Source organism: Oreochromis aureus, linkage group 11 (assembly GCF_013358895.1).
Source record: "Oreochromis aureus strain Israel breed Guangdong linkage group 11, ZZ_aureus, whole genome shotgun sequence".
Taxonomy (NCBI): domain Eukaryota; kingdom Metazoa; phylum Chordata; class Actinopteri; order Cichliformes; family Cichlidae; genus Oreochromis; species Oreochromis aureus.
Genome location: NC_052952.1, coordinates 23,860,652 through 23,885,747, shown reverse-complemented (window position 1 = coordinate 23,885,747; position 25,096 = coordinate 23,860,652). Strand labels below are relative to the sequence as shown.

At 41.2% G+C, this 25,096-nt stretch overlaps 1 protein-coding gene across 1 annotated transcript in view; it reads right to left on the bottom strand.

Moving 5' to 3' along the window:
- Positions 1 to 25,096, bottom strand: part of erfl3 (Ets2 repressor factor like 3) — a 61,005-nt gene that overhangs the window by 15,651 nt on the left and 20,258 nt on the right. The window contains exon 2 of the mRNA XM_031744182.2: positions 1,603 to 1,837. Within this exon, the coding sequence (XP_031600042.1) occupies positions 1,603 to 1,837 (235 nt within the window). The remainder of the gene's footprint in view (positions 1 to 1,602; positions 1,838 to 25,096) is intronic.

Below are 25,096 nucleotides of genomic sequence, written 5' to 3'. Positions count from 1 at the left end.
ATAATCAGGCTCTAAGGCTAGTCCATCAGAGGGCACTAAGACCCACTATATATAAGCACTTAGTGGAGCTTGAGCTCCAAATCTGTTACAGCAGCAGAGGATGGACGTGCCATAAATACAGAGCCTGACCAGAAATATCCCCATCCACGTTCTTTTTCTCTCTAATTCAGGATTTCTAAATCCAGATTGCAAGTCTGAATGTTTGTATGCGCACATAAGAAGTCCATGTTAATTCCCCCTGTCCCCAGAGGATACCATCTGTAGAAGTTATCTTAATCTCAGCAGTGTAAATGAGCGTACATAAGCCTTCCCAGCCCCAAATTAAGCAATTCAAAGCATTTCCCTCCTTTAATGGCCTATGTGGCTTTCTTTAAAGTGCTTAGCCTAATCTTGGCTCTGTTTGCCAGTACACAACAAGACACAGTGAATGAGATACAGTGCTTACAGCGAGCAGCTGAGAAGAGCCCCGTGGGGTATGTGATCCCTGTAATATTCAGCTCTGAATATGCTGAAAGTTGTTGTTAACATGTAACTTCTATTGGTTTTTCATCTAGCCATCAATACTGCGAACTAAAGTCTATTTATAAAAGCCAAATAACAAACACAATGAAAAGCAGCTGCTCTGTGGCTCAGATTTGACTTGTTTTATGGGGTTTTTTGGTCTTAATGCCATTTCCTTTACCAACATGCCCCAACTTGATTAACCTAAGACGTAGGAAACACAATTCAAAAATCAGGAATAAGTGAGTTTATTCAGAATAAACTCAACCAATCATTGGACGGGCAATTTCAAATGCACCCCGAATCTTCACAAAAAGCCACACTGGAAGTAATCCACAGGTACAAATCAGATGATAAAGTCAGTACTTGACATTAAAGGATCACTGGTGTTAACTGATATTAATAATCAACAACCACAGGAAACTCTTTCATAGTTAAATTTGCTCAGGTCAGTGGCATTTAAAGCCAATGAGGTCACCAAATACACCCTGAAAAAACCAAAGTCCACACATGCCAAATTTCCCCTGAGGATTCTAACGTGTCCGCTGTGAGGTCATTATATCACACTAAATAAAAAACAAAAGCATTTTAGTTTACTAAAATAAAAATATAAACCCGACTTTAAGAAAAAATCTGTTCAAGCTGTGGCCAGCAATTCTCCTTTGCTTGGAGCAACCTGGACAAGTTCATGCCTTGTTTACTAAAAACAAAACATTAAATTGAGAAAATTATAAACTGACAAGAATGAAAAGTTAACCCTACAAGCAGGCTGGCTGTCTCCCGAATGAATGATAGGCTGGAGCAAAGTTGTTAAACCCAGTGCTGCTGAGGGGTTAGTGTAGCGCTCTCCACTGCACACTGTGTTTGTCAAAGCTGGAACAGCTGTTTGGCACGGGCCTAGGTGTAGCCCTCAGTGCATTAAGCCTCAGACACACCACTGCAGATGCAAGAAGGAAAAGATTCTGTCTTTCTAAAATTAGTTAATATATGTCAATCAATACTAAAGATAATCTGTTTTGACAGTCCTTTTGTTTTAGCAACTTTACTTTTATGTGTGAAAATAACTGTTTACGGTAACAGTATATTTCTCAGTCATCATACCTCAGAGCCCTGCTCAGTTTATCGTAGTTCATTTGGGGTTTGCACTTCCTGGCCCCCCAGAGTCGAGCCACTTCATCTGGATCCTTGATGACAAACTCGCCATAGTCCCCCTGCCAGGCGATGACATCATGATACTCCTCTTTCCTGAGCAGCTCCAGGATGAAGTGCCACAGCTGGATCTGTCTGGAACCGGGGCTTGACTCGGGCTTGTAAGCCCATTCTGGGAAGGCGAACCCTGTAATACAGAGATAAAGAGAGTGGGGGTATTAGTGTTGGGTGGAGGGGGGTCATTCGAGCCTTGCCAAGAACAGTGAATGGCGATGTAGAGAGCGCGGGTCGTATTCATAAATTCTAGTAAAAAGACATCTTTTTGGATGAACTGAAGTGCACCCGGATGACTCGCCTTTTGTCTCTGTAGGGAAATACATGCTATAGAAAACTAGTTTAAAGGAAGGCAAAAGAAAAGACTAAGATATGATTACAGTTATGAGTCAGGAGCAGTTTCAGGTGACTGCTCTAACAGGGAAAAGAAGATTACAGGTGTCTGGCCAAGTATAGATCACATAAAACAGTGCAGCTTAGTACAGAGTGCAGTGCTCTCATTCATACTGTCCTCACTACTCTCCAAGTCCTCCCTGCATTTCCAGCAAGAAAAAAAAACAAAACTGCAGGGCTTTTTTCTAAAAATACTTTCTCTTTTATTGGGCAGTTCGACCCTGTGAGAAGTAAAAGTTAGACCTGGGAAAAATATGTAAGAGGACAGAAATGTCAAAAATACCAGCAAGAGAAGAAAAGAGTAAAACAGACGAGATGAAGCACAAACACACACTCACATTTTTACATTTGTGACTTATTCTAATAATCAACACCTCACACCAACCCAGTGGAAATTTCTGAAATCTCAAAGATGTTTTCTAACCACACCGGAAGAAATTTTAACAAAGGTCTAACATGTTTCTTTAAGATTCGTTTACACCAGTTACATTTTATTCACTTTAACTGTTTAGATGACTGTCCTGATGACACAAAGCACATCTAATTTTTGATAACAGTAGAGGTAATAATACAGGTGATGGATCTATATCTCCAGAGCCTCACAAGGCCCCATTTTTAGTGGCTACCTGTGACTATGACAAGTTTGCATAAGTGAGTCACAACTTCATTTGCACCAGATGAAGATAAACTACTAGTTTGTGGCTAGTTATCAAATCCAATTGTTGAGGAAAATAGAGAATTTATCAGTATGCCTTCAGGTTAGCTAGGTTTTAATGCTGCTGGCTTACAGGTTTGCTTGATCTGCATCTAGAGCTTTAGTCAAAATAAAGCTTTATTTTTTGTTATCAAAGTAGGCTAAGTTTAGCCTAATTAATAGCTTAACATTGCCTAAATGTGCAAACAGAAGTTTTCACTTTAAGTGAAACCTATTGCCTCATAGTAATCGTGATAGTCTAATCTACGTTCATCATTGTGTCACAGTCATTATAAGGCTCACATATGTTTTGCAGCCGACTCCTGAGCTAATGCATGTGCGATGAAACAAAAAGCAAAGATGTGAGAAGAGAAGCAACCTAAACCTCTTCAGCACTCTGATCCATATTTTCTTGCTACATGACTGACTCAGCGGCTCTTATTAGTAATCGGTGCATGCATGCCTCGACCTGCTCAACCCCAGCATGCCCCCTGTAACTTTAATTGTCTTAATCTGTACCGTCTGAAGCTTTGGCATAAAACGCATTCCTCTGCTGTGATTAGGTCACAATTTCACCAGAGTGGCTCTTTACAGGAAACACACACGCACACTGAAACTACAACACTGAAAGCTGCAGCGTTAGTGGGCTTCATGGAACAGTTAGGCACACGAAAAACCTTTCCACCTCTCCTCCACCTCTTTCCTCTCATGCTGTCACTCTTTCCTCTGACTGTAGCAAAACAACATGGCCAGTCATCTCCCCTGCCTATCCCTCCATCTCTCTCTCTCTCTCCACCCTCGGCACGAAGGAAATGCAGAGCAAGAGACAGGCAGAATGAGACTGTGGGCGTGGGTATATGAGTGTTTGCATGAGCATGTGTGCGCCCAAATGTACGAGTTTGAAAGAGTTTGTGTGCCAGCGCGCGCGTGTGTGTTTTTGAAAATGTTTGTGCAAGTCTCCCACTAACATTCTGTCGCCTGGGTGGTCAAGAAAATGTGACACGACTGAGCAAAACAGACTATCGCAGTGTAATATTTAGCCACACGTATCCTGGACTGAACTTTTATTTTATCAACAATTATCATCGGAGCTCTGACAGACGCTCCGGTGAGGAGGTTGTCTCGCTGAAGAAATAGCATCCACCCTGCTAAAGTGTCATTATGCGAGACATTTAATGCCTTTCGATCCTGGCGATACAGTCTGTGTGATTTTTTTGTGTGTGCTGCAAACGGCACAAAAGCGTCAGATTACTCCGAAAAACTAGCCGAGCAGAAGGACCTGCGTGTAACATCATGCAATGCCATGAAAAGGCTCCTGCGTGTTTACTCTATATTATGCTTTCAGTCCACTGCGTTGCCACATGTGACACAGTGGATTAAATTAAGAAGCGTTTCTCATAATTTATCTGATGGAAGAATGCTGTAACTACCACAGATATTGCCCTAATAAAACTATATACCCTAGAGTTAAATCAATACCTTTCTGACAGTAATGAGGGTTTATTACATGGATATTATTTTACAAGCGACATGGGGGTCAGTGGTGCCAGCAGCCATAATCATCCTGCATGCACTGTGCATTTATTTAAATGCAATCTTAACAACAAGCTCCTGTATATGGATCTTAATACCTGATTAACGTGTTTGAGATGCATGGTTGGCTTCATCCTCCTTTGGCAAGCTGATAAACAGCTGAGAAATTAGCAAATGAAAAACTGTATTTCATTCTTTTTAGCCCTTTGAAAAAAGACTTACTCCATGGTGTAGTAATTCGAGACTGGGAGGAAGCACAAACGCAGCCTCAAAACTAAAACCAGTTATTTTCAGGGGGTCACCAGCTAGTGCACTCCTAGTGTTGGTCACCAAGCATGGATAAATGGGTGGGCTTTGTCAGGAAATACATCTGGCATAAAAATGTGTGCCAAATCAAAACACGTGCATCCATCCGCTGTGGTGATCCACTGCAAATAAGGGAGCAGCTGAAAGTTTCTGGCCTTTTGAAAGCAGAAAGCAAATTATCCCAAGCATTGAAGACACTGCTGAGAATCCATAAAAAGTAGTGGTGCCATCATTACGATGAGTGCTGAGAACTACGGAAGCTGCTGTTAGTGACCTCTGCCCATATCTACTATTAGTGCTGAGCCTCCCTCAGCAGTTTATGATGCTTGAATACATAGATCAGGAGTGTGATGACTGACAAAGCACTGAGAGGACTAATGCAAATCAGGAGCTGCATGATACTGAAGATGAAAATGAACTTCAGGCCATCTGGAAAACTATCTCTGGTTAACGTCTCATGCTTGATTTTCTCTTACAGCTGAATATAGTTGATAGAGCTGTCTTTATGTCTGTTGCTGGAGCTTAAGTTCTCATTTCTCTAGGCTATAGCTAGTATAGCTGACACTATGGTATTAAACTGTTTAGCTGGCTGTTGGCCTGTTGTATTTGATATTTGTTTTGTATCTATAAAGTTAGGGGGGAAAAGCATGAATCAATATCTCCCTGTCTTGTTTGCTACAAATTAGATTTTATTTCAACTTAAAGTGACACAAGGTTAGCGTGAGGCCTTCTGTGTGTGTACAGAAATGCACAGCATATAAATAGCAGAGGACCTATGAGTTAGAGATTGGTTAATAAACAGGTCCAAATCATAAGATTATGGACTTTTAGGCCCACCGATGGATTTGCTAGATGACAACCTGAGGCAGAGATAAACAGCCCTGATAATCTCTTCTGCAGTAGCCTCCTCTCATTCAAAGCACATCTGCCAGACATCTATAAATCTGTCTGTAAGCGTTGCCATTGAAGCCTTTCATCACCTTGAGTAACTTCACTAGTGCATTTAGGCTTCCTTCGTTTTTTTTAGACTAAAAAATAAAACCAGAAAAGGAAAGCGCTCTTCCTATGTGTCTTCTTACTCATCTAACGTAGGCTCTTCTCACCACCTTTTCTTGGTGGTTTTCCTCCACAGTGTATTTGCGAGACATGGTCAGTGAATCATTCAGTCATCCCACCTACTCAGGAGTCATTTTGTGATTGAAAAGAAAGATTTTTGAATATCACTCAAAGTATGTAGAAGATGCCTACACATTTTCCTTCTACAAACTCCAGACAGGATCTTATCAGCGCTGACTCTTATGTAGATAGTGGGTGGCCAACGAACGGCAGCTGTGCAGGCAGCCAGTTTGTTTAAACTAAAGATTATTGTTCCTTATAACAAACATCGCAATGTGTGAAATGACCATGGGTGTAAAAAAAAAAAAGCTGCATAAAAGCTGCAAACTGTGTCATCCGTGGCTGTATATTCTCAGACTTTCCAGGTTTGCATATGTAGGTAGCAGTTAACACGCAAATGGCACCACACTCACTCACTGTCATTTTATTTCCTTTTTCATTTCCCACCCCCCTCTTCCTCCTCCTCCTCTTTCTCTTTCGAATATTCAAGTAAACACGTTTGGCATGATCAAACCCTACAGTCACAGGGGAAGAGACCTGGGGCTATCATAAACATACTGGCTCACTGAGCGTGCTGCTGCAACGATTTAAAAAAATAAAATAATCACCCACACAAACACTCCCACTGAACATGACAACACAATCTTTCCAGACAAAGGAAAAAATACTTTTACCTCCCAAATAGACTTAAATGTGTGTAGCTGATGGCTAAAAGATGTGACTGAAAAGAAATGTGTGAGCAGTGCAGAACATTTGTTAACAAATGACCCCTGAGATTCTGCTTTAAAGCAAGATTAAGGGTTAAAACGGGACCTTTCACATGCTATAACTTGTTTTGACCAGCCAGCTATCCCACATGATGATATGATCTCTTAAGAGTTTACACAAAATGCACCTTTTGAAGTTTTCTCTATAGAATTATCAGAAAACAGATAAAGGTCAAATGTTTGTTTCTGTTACTCAACATTGTAAATTATAAAATGGTGCAGTTTTGCTGTTGAAATTATAATACTTTCCATGATGCTTAAAGTTGAGGGGGGTGCAAGATTTCAGCTTTAAATTATGACACTTGGGAGTGGGTGTAAAATTGATTTGGTTGCTGTTTTTCAGCCTTGAAAATTGTGGCTATCTCCTGTATTTAAGAAGATAAGAGGGTTTAAAAATGTTGGAAAAGATAGTGTGAATTCAAAAGCAGCAAATTTAGACAAACCTTTGTGATTTGAGGGCATGTAATGCAGAATATTTTTATAGTATGAAGAGAAAATTTGTCATAGTGTCAGTAAATATGCCAAAGCTGACTTGGAGGGGGTCAGGTTGTCACAGATTTGATTGATTTTATCTGGAATGGCCCAGATTACTGTTTACTGGGAGCCCTACTGTCTGCAGGGAGTTTTTATGAATGTCCAAGCAAGGCTCTTAAAAAAAAACAGAAAGGAAGAAAAAGAAAACGCAAAATAAACCCCAAAGGGAAAGTAAAGAAAATAGTATTGCTGCTATAGCAAATATTGTGCTGGCAGCGACTCTGTGTGAAGATACATCCGTAATGATTTTTTTTTTTTTGGACTTTGGCAGCGGTCACTGTACAGACACATCACACTTCAGGTCACTGGGTGAAACTGATACACAGCAAACACTTAGAAGACCGGCAGCTACAGCATGTGTGAGAAAAAAGAAGACATTTCCAACTGAAAACGACACATTATCGGCCTTTCATATGCATTGCATATGTCGGTGATGTTTATAGAGTGCAAACGTGACAAATTATTTGGGTGCACGTGTACTATAAGCAAAGCTTATTGTAGAAAAAATTCAGGTAGCAGATTTTCACTTGAGTGCTGCAAATGTCAAACGTCAGTTCATATCAGCCGTTTTGGTTTTACTTTACTGAAACCACAGGATGGTTGGGAAACCAGACCTCGACACAAAGCTGCTGAGGCCAAAGGCTGTTTGAGGTAAACGATGCATCCTTGCAACGTGAGGTGTTTACACAACACACAAAATGAAGAGTCCTCGCACACAAAACCAGCAGCTGACTGGCGAAACCTTCCGCATGTAAAAATCATTTAACTTGCATGAGTAAAAAGAGCATTTACTTTTAGTTCTGAACGAGGAGTTTGGCAAGCTGCAAGAGGGGTGCAAAAGGGTACTGTTATTTTAAAAGTAAAGTCTCATCTAATACTGTATATACTGCCGCTGTGAAGATATTTATGTTCGCTATGTATATGTACTATGTTTAGCATATAGATTTCTTCAAGGATAAATGAAGTTATAATATTCAAGAGAGGTTACTCCTCCACATTGGAAAGAGCCAATTGATGCGCTTCAGGATCTGATTAGCATGCCCCTAAGGTGATGTGTTTAGACCATGTCCAACTGGGAGGACACCCAGGGGCAGACCCAGGACAAATTGAAGTGCTGAATTATGGCAGAAAACTTTGCTAAAACTATGATGCATTGCTGTCGTTTGCGTTTTATGCAAAAATTCCTCTCTTAAACCCCCCCCCCAAAAGCCCCCTGTTATTTTTATTATTATTGTTGTTTTTGTTGTTTGTCTGTGTACATTAATTTTTTCATTTAGTGGCAGCAGTGTTGCTAAAAATAAATGCTAAGCCCAGTGATTCACTGTCAAGAGCAGCAGCGCTTTAAAAAAACAAGAGCTACGAGCGCAATGCACCGGCGTGCATGTATGTTCTTTACATACATCATGGTGTCATGTATAACTCATCGGTTACCTGTCAAATCCTGAACACCAAAGACCTCATATGATGCGTGGCCTGTGCTGTTAGAGGACAAAGCATAAGCGACTCTCTTTAGTGACCCTGTGAGTGAGTGTGTGCGTGACAGAGATGGTAAGGATTATGTTTAGAGGAATGCTGAGAGCAAGAACAGGTGTCTTTGTCCTTCTATCCACTCAGCCCAAGCAGTCCTGAGTCACAGAGGATCAGCTATCGCACACACACACACACACACACACACACACACACACACACACGTGTGCACGCTCCGATCTGTTTCAGTCTCATACACCTAATAAGAGAAGTTCAGCTGGGAATTTTGGGAATCGGTGTGTGTGTTTTAGCATACAACCTGTGTAGATGACTAACACAGGGAAAGCAGGAGTAGGGAAGAGCTTGCAGCGCATGACCTAACCTCCACCCACCACCACCACACTTAACCTCTTTGACCTCAACTCTCCGTCTATTTGGCTCCCTTCCTCCCTCACCACTCTCCCTCCCGGGGGAGACACCAGATAGCCATTACAGCATACACACAAACACACACACACGCGCACACACACACACACACGCACACACACACACACACACACACACACACACACACACACACACACACACACACACGCACGCACAGACTCTGCATCAATAATGTAGAAAATGGTGTGGCAGTTGACGATGGGGGTGCGCCTAATCTCTGCCCTGGGACACTGGAGAGAGTGTGAGTGTGTCAAAAAGTGTGTGTTGTGAGTTGGGACAACTGAGGGGCAGGTGGTAGAAAGTGATGCAAAAGGGACAGAGAAGAGGAGCAGGAGGGGGAAGGGAGGGAGGGAGTAATGGGGGTGTTGCTGAAGTGAAAGAGAAGAAGGCAAGACGAGATGGGGTGAGCTCTAGGACAAGAAGAGAACAGAGAGAAGAAAGTAGGAGAAAAGAGACAGGGGAGGGAGATCTGGGAAACAAGAGTGGGATAAGAAAGAGAGAGAGACAATGGCTCGAGTGGGAGAGGAGAGAGGGGGTGGATGGAGGGAAGGGGGGATTAAGGGAGCGATGAGATCATAGCTCGTCTGGTAGTCTGTTGTCATCCAGGTCAGATTGCTTATCCCCTCCCCTCCTCCTTCACTGCTTCTCTCCTTCCTCCTTCTCCTCTCTGAGAGTGCGGATGCCTCTTTTCCTCCGTGTGATATTGGCGGCAGGCCCCCTAGCAGACTTCTAACACTGCTGCTATTCCAGCTATGTGTGCTGCTCACCAGTCCAACAATGACTTCCACAATGCAAGAGGAGAAGGAGGGGCCCAAGGAGATGAAAGCTAGTAAGTGAGGAAAGAGTGGAAGGGAGAGAAAGATAAACAGCACAAGACTCATGAAGAAGGAGAAATGGTGCTGAGCTGCTAGAGAGCTCTCCTATGGATGCCCGCTCCATAAGTCGCAGCTTCTCACGAGGATCGCTTTTCATGGAGTTTATAATTAATTTAATCTGTCGCTGCAGTTTTTACCACCCCTAATCTGCGTCTTCTCTCTCCTGTGTAACCCCAAAAGCCATTCTGACAACATTACCCAGCAATCATGGTTACAAGAGTGCTGTTATCCTTCCCATTAGAACATGCTGTGGTATGACAGCAATAGCTGTACATGATGACACTGTTCCCACATACAATTTAATTCCAGTCAGATCCTCTCTTACACGGCAAAAACTATAGCTCAGGGACTACATGAACATTTATGAATATACATGGATTTCATTTAGTCGTAATCAAGAAAAGGAGAAGTCTATAAAGGAGTACATTTAGTATCTAGTACATAAACCAATTGGAAGAAAAGTTCATCATGCAACTGATGAGGCAGCTCCTGTCCCAAACCATTTGGTAACCATTTAGTTTTTGCTGTGTTACAAAAACAAAGAAACATGCATTTCATTTTCTTGATGGAATAAACCGATGCATTCCTCCATCTACACTTTACATGGAGACAGTGTTCACATTTATCCAGTGATGATGAAGTCTTGACTGGGTAGATGCCATACTTCGCAGGGAGTTTCTGATCACCTTGTCCAAAAATGCCCCTTGGTCTCTGCTGGTGAAATTATCTGCCAATTAACAGGAAAAGTGACTGCCTGGATCACCAGCCTGGGACTCAATTGCCAAGAAGGGCAAGAGCTGATGGGAAGGAGGCAGAGACAGACGGGCAGTCAGACAAAGTATAGGAGTGAGAAAAAAGACGAGGAGGAGAGATTCCCAGAGCTGTGAGTCCTACTCAGCAGCAAATCAACTGACAGGCCTGTGCCAAACTAACAGCAGAGTTGCAGACTCAGGGTTTTTATACGGGGACTCTGAACAGCCATTAGCAGCAGTTGGCTGGCACCGTATTGCTTTAACTCAACCCAGCTTTAGTGTGGATGTGGGAAACAACTAGTGTAAGTGTGTTTGTGTGTGGACGAGGAGGGGTGAGGTCAGTGTCGGCTCACTCACAGCCTGTAAAAGCACTAAAACTGAGAGACAGTCGGTTGGTATTTGCCTGTAGCACATTCATATACACGGCCTTGTCTTTGTCACAGATGCTTGGATGAGTGAAACAGCCTGAAGCGCTGAGCAGAGGGAACAGAGGGGACAGAAACTGGATAATAAAAGGCTCAAAGGGGTGAGACAGAGAAAGCAAGACTGAAAAGAGGGAGAGAGAGAGGAGGGCGGGCTCCACGGGAGCAGGAGGAGGAGGAGGAGGAGGAGGAGGATGGTAATCAGAGCCCATATGCCTGAATCCCAAAGTGTCTGGACTCTTCCCACAAAGTCCATTAAAAATTCATTAGGGCCAATACTAGAAGAAGAGTGGAAAAGTGAGACATACAGAGAGAAAAGACAGGAACACGACAACCTGTCACACGAGGAAAGACTGAAGGGAAAAGTTTTGACTGCTTTAATCTTTTCTTATTCAAAATAAATGTAAGATTTTCTTCTCAATATGAACTTCGAGAAAAATATAGTCCAGATGTTTGTTTTTTGAAGTCATTAAAGACACAGACACCTAGATGCCAAAATTGATTATCTTTCAAGCTGTTCATTGTATGGTTTATAAAAGACATTTTCAGATAGCTTCAGACAGTCCCACAAAATACTTAAGTCGATCCTATCAGAGTAAGGAAAACCAGTAAATCTTGATTGGAAGCAGAGAATATTTGGCATTTTTGTTCTAAAATTGATTAAAAAAAGCAGCACAACTATCATTATTTGCTTTCTTTTCAGTTGGATCAGAGAGCTAGTTAATTAGAAACTGATTTCTAACATCTCTGAACACATAAGCAGTCAGGATTAGAAATATAAAAAATAAATAAATAAAACTCGGAATAAATGTCCTTTTTTTTAACTTCAGCAGTACTTGAGTTAGATGTTGTTTGACTTTTTTTCGCAAAGGCTTGAAATCGGTGCGGTTTTACGAAAACATGCTGGGAAGGTTTTATTTGTTGGGAAACAATTATCCAGAGGAATGCAGCTTGTTGTGAATAATCCAGATGGAGGGTAATTTCCCTTGGAGAACTTGCTCTTGCTGGAGGTCTCGCCCGAGCCAAGAACATTCATGCCCTGCACCTCACCTGGTGCCACGAAGGCAAATTAGTCACAAAAACGCGCAAACATCAAGTAACCTTAGAGGTCACCACAGTTTATGCTTTCCATAGGGTCTTACTTACTGCTTTATAGCAGCCAGGAGAAAGAAACAGAGAAGCGGCAAAGGAGTAGAGAGTGCCTTGTGGCCTTGGAGAGGCCAAAAATAGCACCACACACACACACACTCTTAAACACACTGGGGTTATTGTTCAACAGTGGGAGAGCCAAAGAGAGAGAGAACGAATACACAGCATGGACCGGGGGAAGAGGGAAAGTACAGAAGTGCGATGAGGACACAAGTGACACAGAGACTGAGGACAGGATGATGTAAGATGAGCAATTTGGTCTCCTTGCTTCTCTCGGCTCGGTGCTGCGCAGCGCGTCTTCTAGTGCGCACAGACGTCTTTTCCAGGAAACCGAGGGGAGGAGCAGTAAAGAGGAAGAAAATGCACAAACGTCCATAGGGACTCTCTCTTCCAGAACAAGCCCTCCAGGTCTGGTTTACATGCTCCACTGCTAAACTGTAAAGGGCTTGTTAAGTCACAACATAAATACCCATTAGTTTAGGGCAAGACTATGAAGAGAGTGTGGTTCGGGTTTTACTCTAATTGAGCAACTGACTAAGCACTAAATTAGTGTGTTTTAGTGCTGGTACAGTTGATTTGCACATTTCAGGAAATGACTTTGAAAGCTGCAGAGTGTCAGTCAGCATAAAATAGATGCATAAGTTCTGATTAACTTCAGACACCCTGAAGAAAGTTTAAAGTAAGGCATGAGCTACAGTGTTTTCAACAGAGATTCGGTATTCCCAACTTTAATAAAAATAAAAAATTATAATCAGTATCGGATCTGTCTGAAAGCTGGGAAATCAGTAAAAAAAAAGTACTCTTAGAAATTATTCCTAAGTGTAGCATAAAAAATATAACAGCAATTTCTGCTGTTAAGGATCTCTTAATCAAAATGATGTTTTGGAGTAGTGTGGGATCGTGGGAGTTGTTCTGGATTTTAACTTGGTTTTTGTTAAATAAATAATGGCACAGTGTAATCTGTGTCATGTAATGATTTATCTGAGATTGTATTTAGGTCATTTTAGAACCTGCGAAAGACGATATGTTTTTTTAATTACGTCCTAATACTGAAGCTTAGCATCAAAAGAGGTTGTACTTTCTTTTTCCCATCATTTATACTGTGAAAAAAGTGACTAGCTCAAATCGGCCAGTGGCTGGCCAGTGAATTTGTTCAGCAAACTTTTTTACTGATCATTGAATCTTTTATATATTCCTCAACTGACTAAACACCGGGTAAAACCAGACACAATAAATATTTAATTACCCTAGAGAAGTCGCCTGGATGCTAAAGATGCTGACACAGTTCGTGAGAGGTTGAATTTAGGACCCAGGAGTTTGGCATCTAACCACATGGGACACCTAAACAAACACTATCTCTCTTTTTCACACAGTAACAGAAGGAATAAAACAGGAAACAAAAACAAAAACTCACTGTCAGGCACAAAAAGTGTGCCGTTCCAAAAATACACAGCACTGTCCAAACACAAACAGGCACAAAGCCCCAGGGCACTGCACCTGATGCGCTCTCAGGTGAGCTGGACAACCGGACCTCTCTGTGTAATCACACTCATAAACAAGCCTGGTGGGATAGAGAGAGAGAAAGTGTGTGTGTGTGTGTGTGTGTGTGTGTGTGTGTGTGTGTGTGTGTGTGTGTGTGTGTACGAGTTCCCCAGAGCTCGTGAAGAACAGCAGAATAATATTGTGTCAGTGAGAGAAGAGTCCTGTTGCTCTCAGGGCGCTTTTAGGTATATTTACTCTCACCAAAGTGACGGTCTGCTCCCAGGACATTAACGTCTCTCCTAAGACATCAATATACACACAGACACACACAAGCATGCACCTACATGCTTCACTGGCACAAAGGCCAAGGTAAAAAATCTAAGCTTACGCTTTTATATGATATATATTTTGAAATTAACAACATTTATTAAATATGTTAATGATAGCTTTGAATTCCTGTAAACAGCCACTTTCTCTAACTAAAAGTTGGTCCACCTAATTTACTGATTAATGAAAATTTAACCAGGAGAATATGACCTGTGAAGTTTACGTGATGCATCAGCTGGTAGCTGTCTCAATCTGATTGTGCAGCGGTGCATCACTGCGATGTCTGGCTGAGTACAAACAACAGCAATACTATGAAGTGTTTCAGTTTGCAGTTTCTAACTGTGACAATCAGCAAAGATGCATGAAATATTAGCCGTCATCTATCGAAATCATGTGTTCTTGGGCCACATGAAGGAGAAAAAAAACCCAAAACCTAAATGTGAAGAATTCAAACTGTGCAGGAGCTTTAATCGTCACACCATAACACTGTGGGTGACTTTCAAAGCACGCTACGATAAAGGACAAAGGAAACAGGACACTCAGTGTTAATCCCAATGTGACATTAACACTGGAATAAAATGTGAGTGCTTCTAAAATCATAATGTGTCAACACTGCTTGCGGTCTTTGTATTTGAGGTACTGGGAGGTAAAACAAATAATAGTATTAAACACAGTTATAATGCTGGTTTCTGATTATACAAGAGTCTTATCACTTTCAGCACAACTCTTTGTTTCTTTTGCTGTAACATTTATGATAAAATGTCAACAGTGTTTTCATTACTGCGTGGGAGATGTGTGAGCAGGGCTTTGAATTTTCTCCTTTACAATAAAATAGAATCCAGTTTTCCTACAGATACACCTATTTATCGAAATCTAAAAGTTAAAAACTTAGCCTGATATGGGAGGGCAACTGTTGAGGGAAGCGACTCTTGTGGAACAGGAACTGTTTTCCAGTTAACCCTGTGAGGTCTTATACATGTTTATATGTGACTTGTCCACAGAGAATTAACATTGCAATACACTAACTACAAATTAACTCCAACTGTCAATGGTAGAGAAGTCGACAGGACAGGCCATCTTGATTTTTTTAACAAGATTATTTGGTTTACACGTTCATCTAACAAGCAAAAGATCCATGTTTCGATCCTGGGAAGGGACACAAATACCTTTGAGGCTACATCAGGAAATCCATCTGACAATTTAAAACATGCAGAGCTATCTGCTGTGATGAACCCATCTAAATAAGGGAGCATATGAAAAACAAACACATGAATGGAAAAAAAAAAGTGGACTTTTGCAAAGTCAGCTATCAGTCTCTAAATGCCTACAACACAGGTGTCGAACTCCAGGCCTCGAGGGCCGGAGTCCTGCAGGTTTTAGATGTGTCTTTGATCCAACACAGCTGATTTAAATGGCTAAATTACCTCCTCAACATGTCTTGAAGTTCTCCAGAAGCCTAGTAATGAACTAATAATTTGATTCAGGTGTGTTGAAACGGGGTGATATCTAAAACCTGCAGGACACCGGCCCTCGAGGCCTGGAGTTCGACACCCCTGGCCTACAGCCTCCAAAGCTGCGGCATGTCTGTAGGTTTAGATGACTGGAAAAAGAGGTCCAGAAAGCAGTTGATTTGTAGACCTCAGGGGACCAACAGATAGCCATGAGGAGAGCAATGGAGAACTAAAGCTGACAACTAACAGTGTGTGACCTGTGAGACACCCTCTAAGACTGAGGACAAAGGCAGCTGTAACTGGTAATTATCTTTTCACAGGTAAATCTACAGAAATCTTTAAAGACTGTTACTTCCTCTAGACAGTTCTTATCGACCAAATGCTCGCTTTCTGTCATTGTAAGTCTGGGCTTTAAGGGGGAAACCAAAATGCACGCCTTTAAATGAGGGAGCTGCTCCTAATGTGCGACACAAGACAAAATGAGAGCTTTGCAGTGATAACGACTGCCAAAAAGTCATAATTCCCCCTGATTATCTTGCTTTATGAATCACTGAAAGACAACACTGTAGCCAAAATTAAAATCAGATTAATCATCCAGCCGTACTATTATTCACAGACTATGTACGAGGAGCCCTAGCACGTTAAAGGCCGTTTAATGTCCGATCAAACATTTGCATCCCCACGCACACCTCCTTCTGAAAAAGATGAGGGCTGCAATGCATGTGTGAAAATGGTTAATAATTTCCTTTAAAGTAACTTTTAGGAAGAAACTGTTACGCTCTAACACAGCCATGTTAAAGGCTACAGGCGCCTCTCTCATCTCCTTCACTCTGTGTACCTACCTCACAGGCTGGTGTTAATGTACTGGCCCGGCCAACAGCTTGGGAGAGAGCTGCCAGCTGACTCTCCACTTCTGGTTCAACAAAACACTGCCTACACTCACTACTGCCCATAACTCTCTGTGCACACCTCTGTGTGTAGGAGCGTATGGGGTCAACAACTGACAAATCACTACAACATTAACTCAACATCTATATGATGTGTGTTTTCAAGCTTTTATTTAAAAAATAGGAAAGCTCCAGATCACCTTTAAAAGATGAACTGGTTGGCTGAAAACTATATGTAAATACGCAGGGGGGAAAAAAACATGTGTAGGTTACTGTTACTGTCACTGTGTTTTAAAAGGTCAATGGGTCAAAAGGTTGGTTTTGTCACACAGGAGCAAATTAGGTGTGCCACCACTCAGCTACATATCTGTCAGGTCTAGAAAATTTGTGTGTATTTAAGAGATAGGTGGCACTTTTGGGAGGTGGTTTCCTGGAATGTGCCACTAGAGCGGGACAGGATGTTAGCAACTGTTGTATGCACCACAACAACAGATCTGTTTCCTGTGCGCATATGCATGTCATTTCTGATATGTGCTGAAATCAGGCAACAAATCAAAACCGCTGCAGGCAATACTGTCCTATAATTACACAAGATATCACATCTCAGAACTGCTATATATAAGCATAGATGAGGAGATTAGAAATTATTACTATAACACAACACTGATGCTTCCTACACCATGTTACCATGTTCTACTATCAGCTTGTAATACTTATTATACATGTGCGTGTACAGGTTTTATGCATGTGAATAAAAACATATAAAACCACATAAATGCTATGCTACCAGAGATTCTGCTGAACCGGGGATATCAAAGGCCTTTAGCCTTAGAGCATTAACTAATACTAACATGGTGCCAATCAAGCTAAAGAGGCTCTTGAAAACCAAACATCTTCTGAGAGACACTTAAGAGATTGCCTGAAAGTGTCTCATAAGGGGATGGGTATAAGTTATAAGCTTGTGGAGCTTCTAGTAAGCAAAATAAACTGTATGTAATGCTCAAAAGTGTTTTCATCTGGCAATATAATCAAAACTCTCATTGATTTTCTGCAGAAATAAATAAAAGTGTGCCTTGAAATGTTGGCCTACTCTTTGATGTGGATGTGAATGACCCAAAGTCCTCTTGCTGATACAAGCTACTAGTAAAAAATAAAATCCCATTCCTCCATGAGTGTGCAGAGATCCACCCTATTCCTCTCTTTGGTACGTGCGTCACAATTAGCGGCGTAGCTGACGGCGCTACATTAACTGAATGCACGATAAACTGTCCCCACAAGTATTCTGTCAGAAAATCTGCATGTACGCACATAAACGTTCACACATTTAAGTGCGCACGTGAGCACAGGTGCTACAGAGGAGCTGGCATCCAAACAGTAAATGACAGTGACACACAGAGCTGCTGAAAAGATTCACAGAACCAGAAAAACAAGTCCACAATAACAGCTACAGGCCGAAACACCCAGTGTGTGTGTGTATATTTATGTGTGTGACCGTGCGTCAGTGCTGACTCAGTGCGTGAATGTGTTTGTAATTCAGCCTTCACAACGCAAACTCTCCTCCATTCTCTCGCCCTCTCTAACTCTCTGTCTCCTAGCAACCAGACACTTAAGGCCTAAAAATAAACCTTCAGAAATGAACAGAACAAAAAAATAAAGCATAAATGGCAATTAATCCTTTCAAGCCTGGAACACGGACTCAAATAGGGCAGGTATTAGAAAGAAAAGAGCAGAGCTGGAGCAAGGGAGTAAGATGAAGAGACACAAGAGAGAAAAAGAGTGGGAGTCTGAATCTGCCAGCAACAGGTAGCTGTCAGGAGATGGAGGTCTGCACAACATGACAGAGTGTGTGTGTCTGTGTGTGTGTGTGTGTGTGTGTGTGCGCAAGGGTGAGCATGCATGTCCACTAGCTTTTGAGTGCTACACAGGAACTTTTCCACCCTTTCCAAAAACCGGGCAAAGCAAACATAGACTCTAGCGTTAAAACAACTCAGTTGTCCTGCAACACAGTTCATGGTAAGCAGAGTTTAAAGAGAACAAAAGGCAGCATCATGTGACACCTGTAACACTCGGGATGGAGCAGGAAGCTCCACCTCCACCACCTACGACAAATACTTTATGGTTTATTTGGAGTAGAGTATATCTACAGCATGATATTATTACTGCTTAACAAACATACCTCAGGAGAAGACACTTCTGTGAAGTCATAACCCATAAAGGCAGTTTTTTTCCCCCCCAAAGGGCCATACTGACTAAGATAAGGCAAGCAAATGACTTGAAATATGGCACACATAGTACTCAGTCACGTTGAACTCCATGAACTTGGTAGGCAGGGCTGGATTTTTACAGTATGCCATTAATTCCAACTTTATGTATTTATGGTGCTGTAATACAGCACAAAAAAGACTTTTGTTTGCCATAATAAATACAGCGCCCTCTGTTGGAAACACGTTAAATAGTAGTACAGGTGCAGTAATTCACCTGTTGATTCATTAACACATTGCTGACTTTTTGTGACTGCCGGACTGGAATGGTTCGGCATGCATGTCAGACGATGCAGCAACCTGTAGCCACACATTAACTGCTTTTCGTGCAAGACACTCGCGCTCTGTCTTGCGTTGTCTAGCTTCAAGGTGAGCAATTGAAGTGGCTACCAGTGACAGCACAGGATGCTGGTGACTGACATACAACAGGGTAGTAAATACACTGGAGTGTTACTCAGGCAACTGGGATTTTGCAGTTTCCCTTTCCTTGTTTTAAATACAGTAGATTTCTGGCTAGACACCGGAAAGTTTGTATTTTATGTTTTATTCTAGAACATAAAATATGCAATTAGCTATCTCACTCATGAATTTAGAAATTTCTTTGATAAGTGCCTTAAAGAGACCACAGAGGTTCCTTAAGACAGCGGTCCCCAACCTTTTTTTGCCTCACGGACCGGTTTATGCCCGACAATATTTTCACGGACCAGCCTTTAAGGTGTCGCGGATAAATAAAACAAAATAAAACTAGTACCTGTACCGAAAAAAAGAAGATTTATTCATAACACACGTGAAAAGACCCAGGAAAACCGAGTTAACAATAAAAACGATAACAAAATAACGCTGAAAACCGATAAAAACCCTGAAAACCATACATTTCACACCTGAGCCTCAACTCTCGCTGCCTGGTACCAAACGACTCACGGACCGGTACCGGTCCGAGGCCCGGGGGTTGGGGGCCGTTGCCTTAAGACATTCGACACCATTGCACCTAAGATGGCAGCTAAGACCAAGTCTTTGACTTTCATTTTGGTGATTGCACCTAGGGCTCAAAAACCATACAAAGATTTATTAATTTGGGATAACTTCTGAATGAATCAGGATGAAGCTACCTTCCAGGTTGCCTGGGTAACACAGCACATCATTATGGTGGGTTTTCATCATTCATTTTGCTCTTCAGCGCCAAATAAACTCAACTCAAACCTCACTTGTTCAGTACCATTGATTCCTCCTGTGCATTTCCATTTTTTTTGCCACAAGCCTTTAAATCATGCAGCATAACAATCTACATAATCTTTTTTCTATATTGGCAGGCACCACATAGAAAATGAAGGGACATGAGCACAAAGCAATTAACATGTAATGCACCGGCACAAGTACAAATGCCGGCAACAAAGTCAGCCACTTACGAAGGTTACGTCATGGATTCCCCCTGCAGAGGTCTAAATCAGTCATTATGCACAAGGTCGATCAGACAGCCTTGGAATTGATTAGAAAGACTGTGACTAGATTCTGCCAGTGTATACATTTGTTTTTTCCCTCCTTTATCAGGAAAACCTCTCTTTTAAGTTCCAAAAAGCAAGCAAACACTTGGGAACCGCTGAGAGTTAGAAACAGTCCAAATTCTTTCCGCTTCAATGAAATGATCAGTGTAGCTGTTCTCTTAGGTGTAAGAATAGAGTTTAGGATTCAGTCAAGGATGAAAATGAGAGGACATGAGCATGGACAGATGGCTTGTCAGTGGCTTAAATCTTTTTGGCCACCTTGCCTACTCTTTTAACTTCAAACATAGGGTTTGCTTTGTCTACTGTGTTTCCAGTTGCTACAAAACTACAAATAAAAGTTACATGGTTTTCTTAAAAACAACAACCATGTTTACCAGCATGATGGTTTGAACCCATTTTGATGTGCATCAATTTGTTGCAAAGAAAACAAAGGGTGTGGGAGTTTTGAAGCACATCATGTGTGTTGCCGCTAACGTGTCGCACGTCAAACGACTCCGCAAGGCCACTCGCTCTTTGATTGTAAACGCTCCTATTGTGATTTTTTTTTCCCTCTGCTTCCTGCAACACAAAATAAACAATCTTATGAAACACAGTGAAAGACAACTGAGTCATGAACACACACATACACAGAGGGCTATTGTCTTGTCTGAAGGCGACACATTGCCGACACTTGTTTTACGGTGAATTATCATTCTGGATGCGTAATGACAAGTGAGAGACAAAGCAGTGAGACACCTGATCTTTACACCAGATGTCTAACAATTTAGGATGAGCTGCTTCTTTCTAAAACATTTCAGGACTGTGCTCTGGAAGCAAGAATATTTATCACTATGCCTTTTAAAGTACAGAGACAAAGAGACAAATAGGCCAAGTCTAAAATAACTTCAAGAAAAAAATTATGGTCTAGCACTCGACTTCCTAAGTCTGCAAAACTGAGCCTAGGTATGCTATTCATGGTTTACTTCAAAACATTACAATGTAGAAGTGGATAATTACAATAAACCTGAAGCCTAAAGGTTTACATAGATATATGTGGTTGACTGTCAAAGTGAGCAGCGATACTTCACAAATCAAGGCGACTCTTAGCTCATTTCCCCACTGATGCATTAAATTAATACCATTATTGTGAGGGTCATGATAAACTGAATCTGCTTCATTATAGTTTAATGTCAGATCTCCACATATAACCGACACTTGGAGCACAGGCGCGCGCACACAAGTTCACTGTACTCAAGGATAATTCTCTCTATTGGAGTGATTTTTAAATCAGAGCTTAATGTGACTGTATTTGCACAGACACTCGTTTATATAGTCACTTTATTTAATTCATTAATTAATGTTTTTTTTCTCCCCACCAGGCCTTTTTGTTGGTTGGAAAAACTCCCATGTGTGTTGGAAGGGCTCAGTGAAAAGTGCAGGAGTGACAGATGGACCATATAGTAGAAGTTTAGGTCTAAGGTAAATAAATAAAGCATCATAAAGAGCCACTGTTACATCTTAATACTGTTTTATCTGTTCACCTGATGGTAGACTAAAGCATTCACTGCTGTATGTGAACATGTAACCACTTCTTCATGTTGGAAGTGAGAAATAAACTCCCATTGCCTGTGTTTCTTTGTCACCCACGCATTTTTGTTTGTTTGTTTTTTGCATTTGGGCCACACATTTGGCGTTCACCAATTCAGTTGAAGTTTAAATAGCAGTACAAAAGAATTTTGTACTGTGGCCCCTGGTAGAATTTAGCCCTGTGTTAGACTAGCGACCTGTCCAGGGTGGACCTGGGTGGGTGGATGGATGGACGGATGGCTGTTTAGAACACCAGAAATGCTTGATTTTGCATAATAAGCTGCTTTTACAATCTTTCCTATAATTGTTTCCATTCAATTTCCATAAGCTAAGTTTTTAAGCATTAGTGAAAACCTTTATGTTCTCTTACAAAGCACATTGACTTACCATCACTCCCACCACCCTGTCCCTGACCTGGATTTCTGCTTTTTCATATAACAGTTTCATTGAAGGACAAGTTAAATAATGAATCTCTGAGTCTAATATAGATCAGTGAATAAAGAGTTAATCCAATAAACCTGCTTCCACAAGTTCTATTGTTATAATATTGGGTTTTTGAAATGCTGATGGCATAACCTCTTACACAGGTGGAGGTCTTTAAAGCGAGTGCTGAAGGACATGGTATACTTGGATAAAAAGGTAGTAAACCTACTGAGGGCAGAGTTGGTCCTCTAGTAAAGCTGTTCTTTATGAAGGGTCCAAGTTCTAAGTCCTGCAGCCAACAACTTTCAATATCTTACACAAAAAGAGCTCCAAATCTGATTAAAATCCAACATTTATTTTGTTTAAGATGTCTTGAGTATTCATAGTTTTTCAGATAAATGGTTCAGTAGAGGTGGACCCAACTATTTGATTATTTGTATGCATTTAAATAGGCAGATATTTAAAATTTTAGTATTTGGCCTTTTAAATCTACTACTTATGTGCATGTTGATTCTGTCTGAGGGTGTTGAAGAAAATCAGGCTTGACTAGAGTTAAATTCTTTAATTAAGCCTAAAAGCATTAGTCTTTACTAAGTTGTGTGTAGTAAACCATAAACTAGTGTCTTTTGCTGAATGTTTCCTGGTGGATGAAGGCATAAAATTCAGCTTTGACAAAATAGTTGAGTCCCACAGATTTGTCCACCTATCTTTTACACAGTTTAGTTTTGGAGTTGTATAGAAAGTAAAGAACAATGAAAGTCTCACTCCAACAGGAAAAAAAAACAAAAAACAAAAACATGACTAACAGCATAAGCTTGTGTTATACGCTAGATTGTTGTCACTACCTTTTTATTGATGTCTGACAGTATGCCAATGTCCCTGCTGTCATAACTACCATTGCCTTGGGCGGGGCTTAAACCTAGAAGAACCGTTCTAGGAAAAGTGCTGTCATTTGTGTGCTGGCAGAAAAACTTCCTTCCATTTCCTGCAGTCCAGCTACCAACTAAGTAACCAACCACATCATGTGACGTGACGTTCTTGCAACAGGTCGTGACAGTTAAGGAGAATTGATTGATCGCTGCAATTCAGTCACGCGAGCGAGCCAAAAAGACAGTGTGGGAATTATCCATCAACTTCTACCACCCACTTCCTTAAATACTCTTCGACTGGATGTGGATGAATCACACAAATTATTCAAACTTGCAGGAAAAACATTCAACATTTGCTGAAAAAGGAATTTAGAATCACTTAAAATCAGTTTTAGTAGTACAACAAACATGGTGCTCTGCAGCAGAAATGCCATCTTTATGTTTCCTACTAAACAGAGCAATGCTTTCACTGCAGGGACGAATCATCTGGCTCCTGCTTCTGAACAGATGAAAGCTAATGTATCTATTTAGAATGAAATGCATGGCCCTCGTGTGCTTTCTTTATGCCATTTTGTTCTCAGGGCTAATAGCAGCTATCAGAATATCTCCATGAATATGTACTAATGGATCTCATATATATATATTTAAAAAAAGTGAAGAAAAGATAGATTATTTCTTAAACCCTGCCATAGTTTGCCAACCTCCTAATGCTGCTGTCAGTTGGCAAATACTACAGATACGTTTGAAGCTCACAGACTCATATTTTATTCTGATACCAGTCTGTATTGCATGAAAATCACGCAATTATGATCTGTGCCATGTGTCTCTGTAATATTCTGGGGATGCACACTGTCCCGTATATTTTTGTTAATTTTTCTGCTCAAAATAGGCTTTTAGGGTTGACTTTGCAACACAACTGATCAAAAAAGAAAACTGTGCATTTTCCTGATACTTTTGACCAGTGTATCATCAATAAGAGAGAAGGAGCCACATATGGTTTCCAGACACATTCTGTTTCTACATATTTCAACCTTTACTAAACCACTCAGCTGTGTACAACTTGAATGAGCCCTTTTATCACTTTCACAAGTTTCTAACTACTCCTACACTTAGACTGCATAATCTCCTTACAATGCATGTGCGGATAAATCATTAATTTTATTTTGCATGTTTCGTATGAAGTCATAAACTTTTAAATCCTGACGAATGAGCAAAAGAAGATAATAAAGATCTTCCCAAATAGAATACCTGGGGATGTATTATGTCTGTGCGTGTTTGTTATGAGCTGGGTGCTGTTGTTCAGACTGGAGGTGAGAGTTGAATAGGTAACTGGCCCCTGGGAATCGTGTTTTTCTCACTCCTCTGGTGCTGCTAACAGTGCAGATGGTAGTGAGCATTCACAGTGAGTAGTAGGATACAAACAAACACACGCACACGTGCTTACCTGGAGTTTCTACAAATGTGTGCGACTGTGTGCAGAAAACATCAAAGCATCACTTGGTGACCACGGTCAAAATATCCCTGCCCCACACGTGCACACTGATGAGTGCTCCCATGCAGACTTTCAACAGGGGAGAGATAAACCTGAGGGTGAAGCAGAGGGCTGGTGGCCTGGTATTTTAAACAGGCCCTTGGGTGCTGAGTGAACAGGGAACACAGGAAGCTTGCCAACCAGCGTTGTTGTTCTTAACACCTTTCTGCTTCTTGGAAGAGAACATATTTGGAGCAGAGTACAACATCCTGCTTCCAAGGTGCTAATAAATGTCTAAAAAAAAATTAGGGATGGTAGGTTTGACTGGTGAACTGCATAATGATGACAGTGAGAGAAAAACACTGAACATAATTGTCCCGCTTAGCTAATTACAATGGAGTAGCAGTGTAGAGTTGATCAAAATTAGGGTAGTGTAAAGTTACGTTTTCATCATATGCTTAATTCAAATACCTTTATGACAAATATAAGATACTTCCTGTTACTGCATGACAATTTACAACTTACAAAAGGTGCTTTTGGACTCTGCAGTTGTGGCATCTCCCTGGGGTAACTACCCATTGGGAACCTCAAAGTACATACCTCCAACCCCCCCCCCCCCTTGCTGGCCAAGATTGGTATACAAGACTAAGACTAAATTTAATTCCTTTGCACATGTGGACCCAGTGAAGACTTCACCA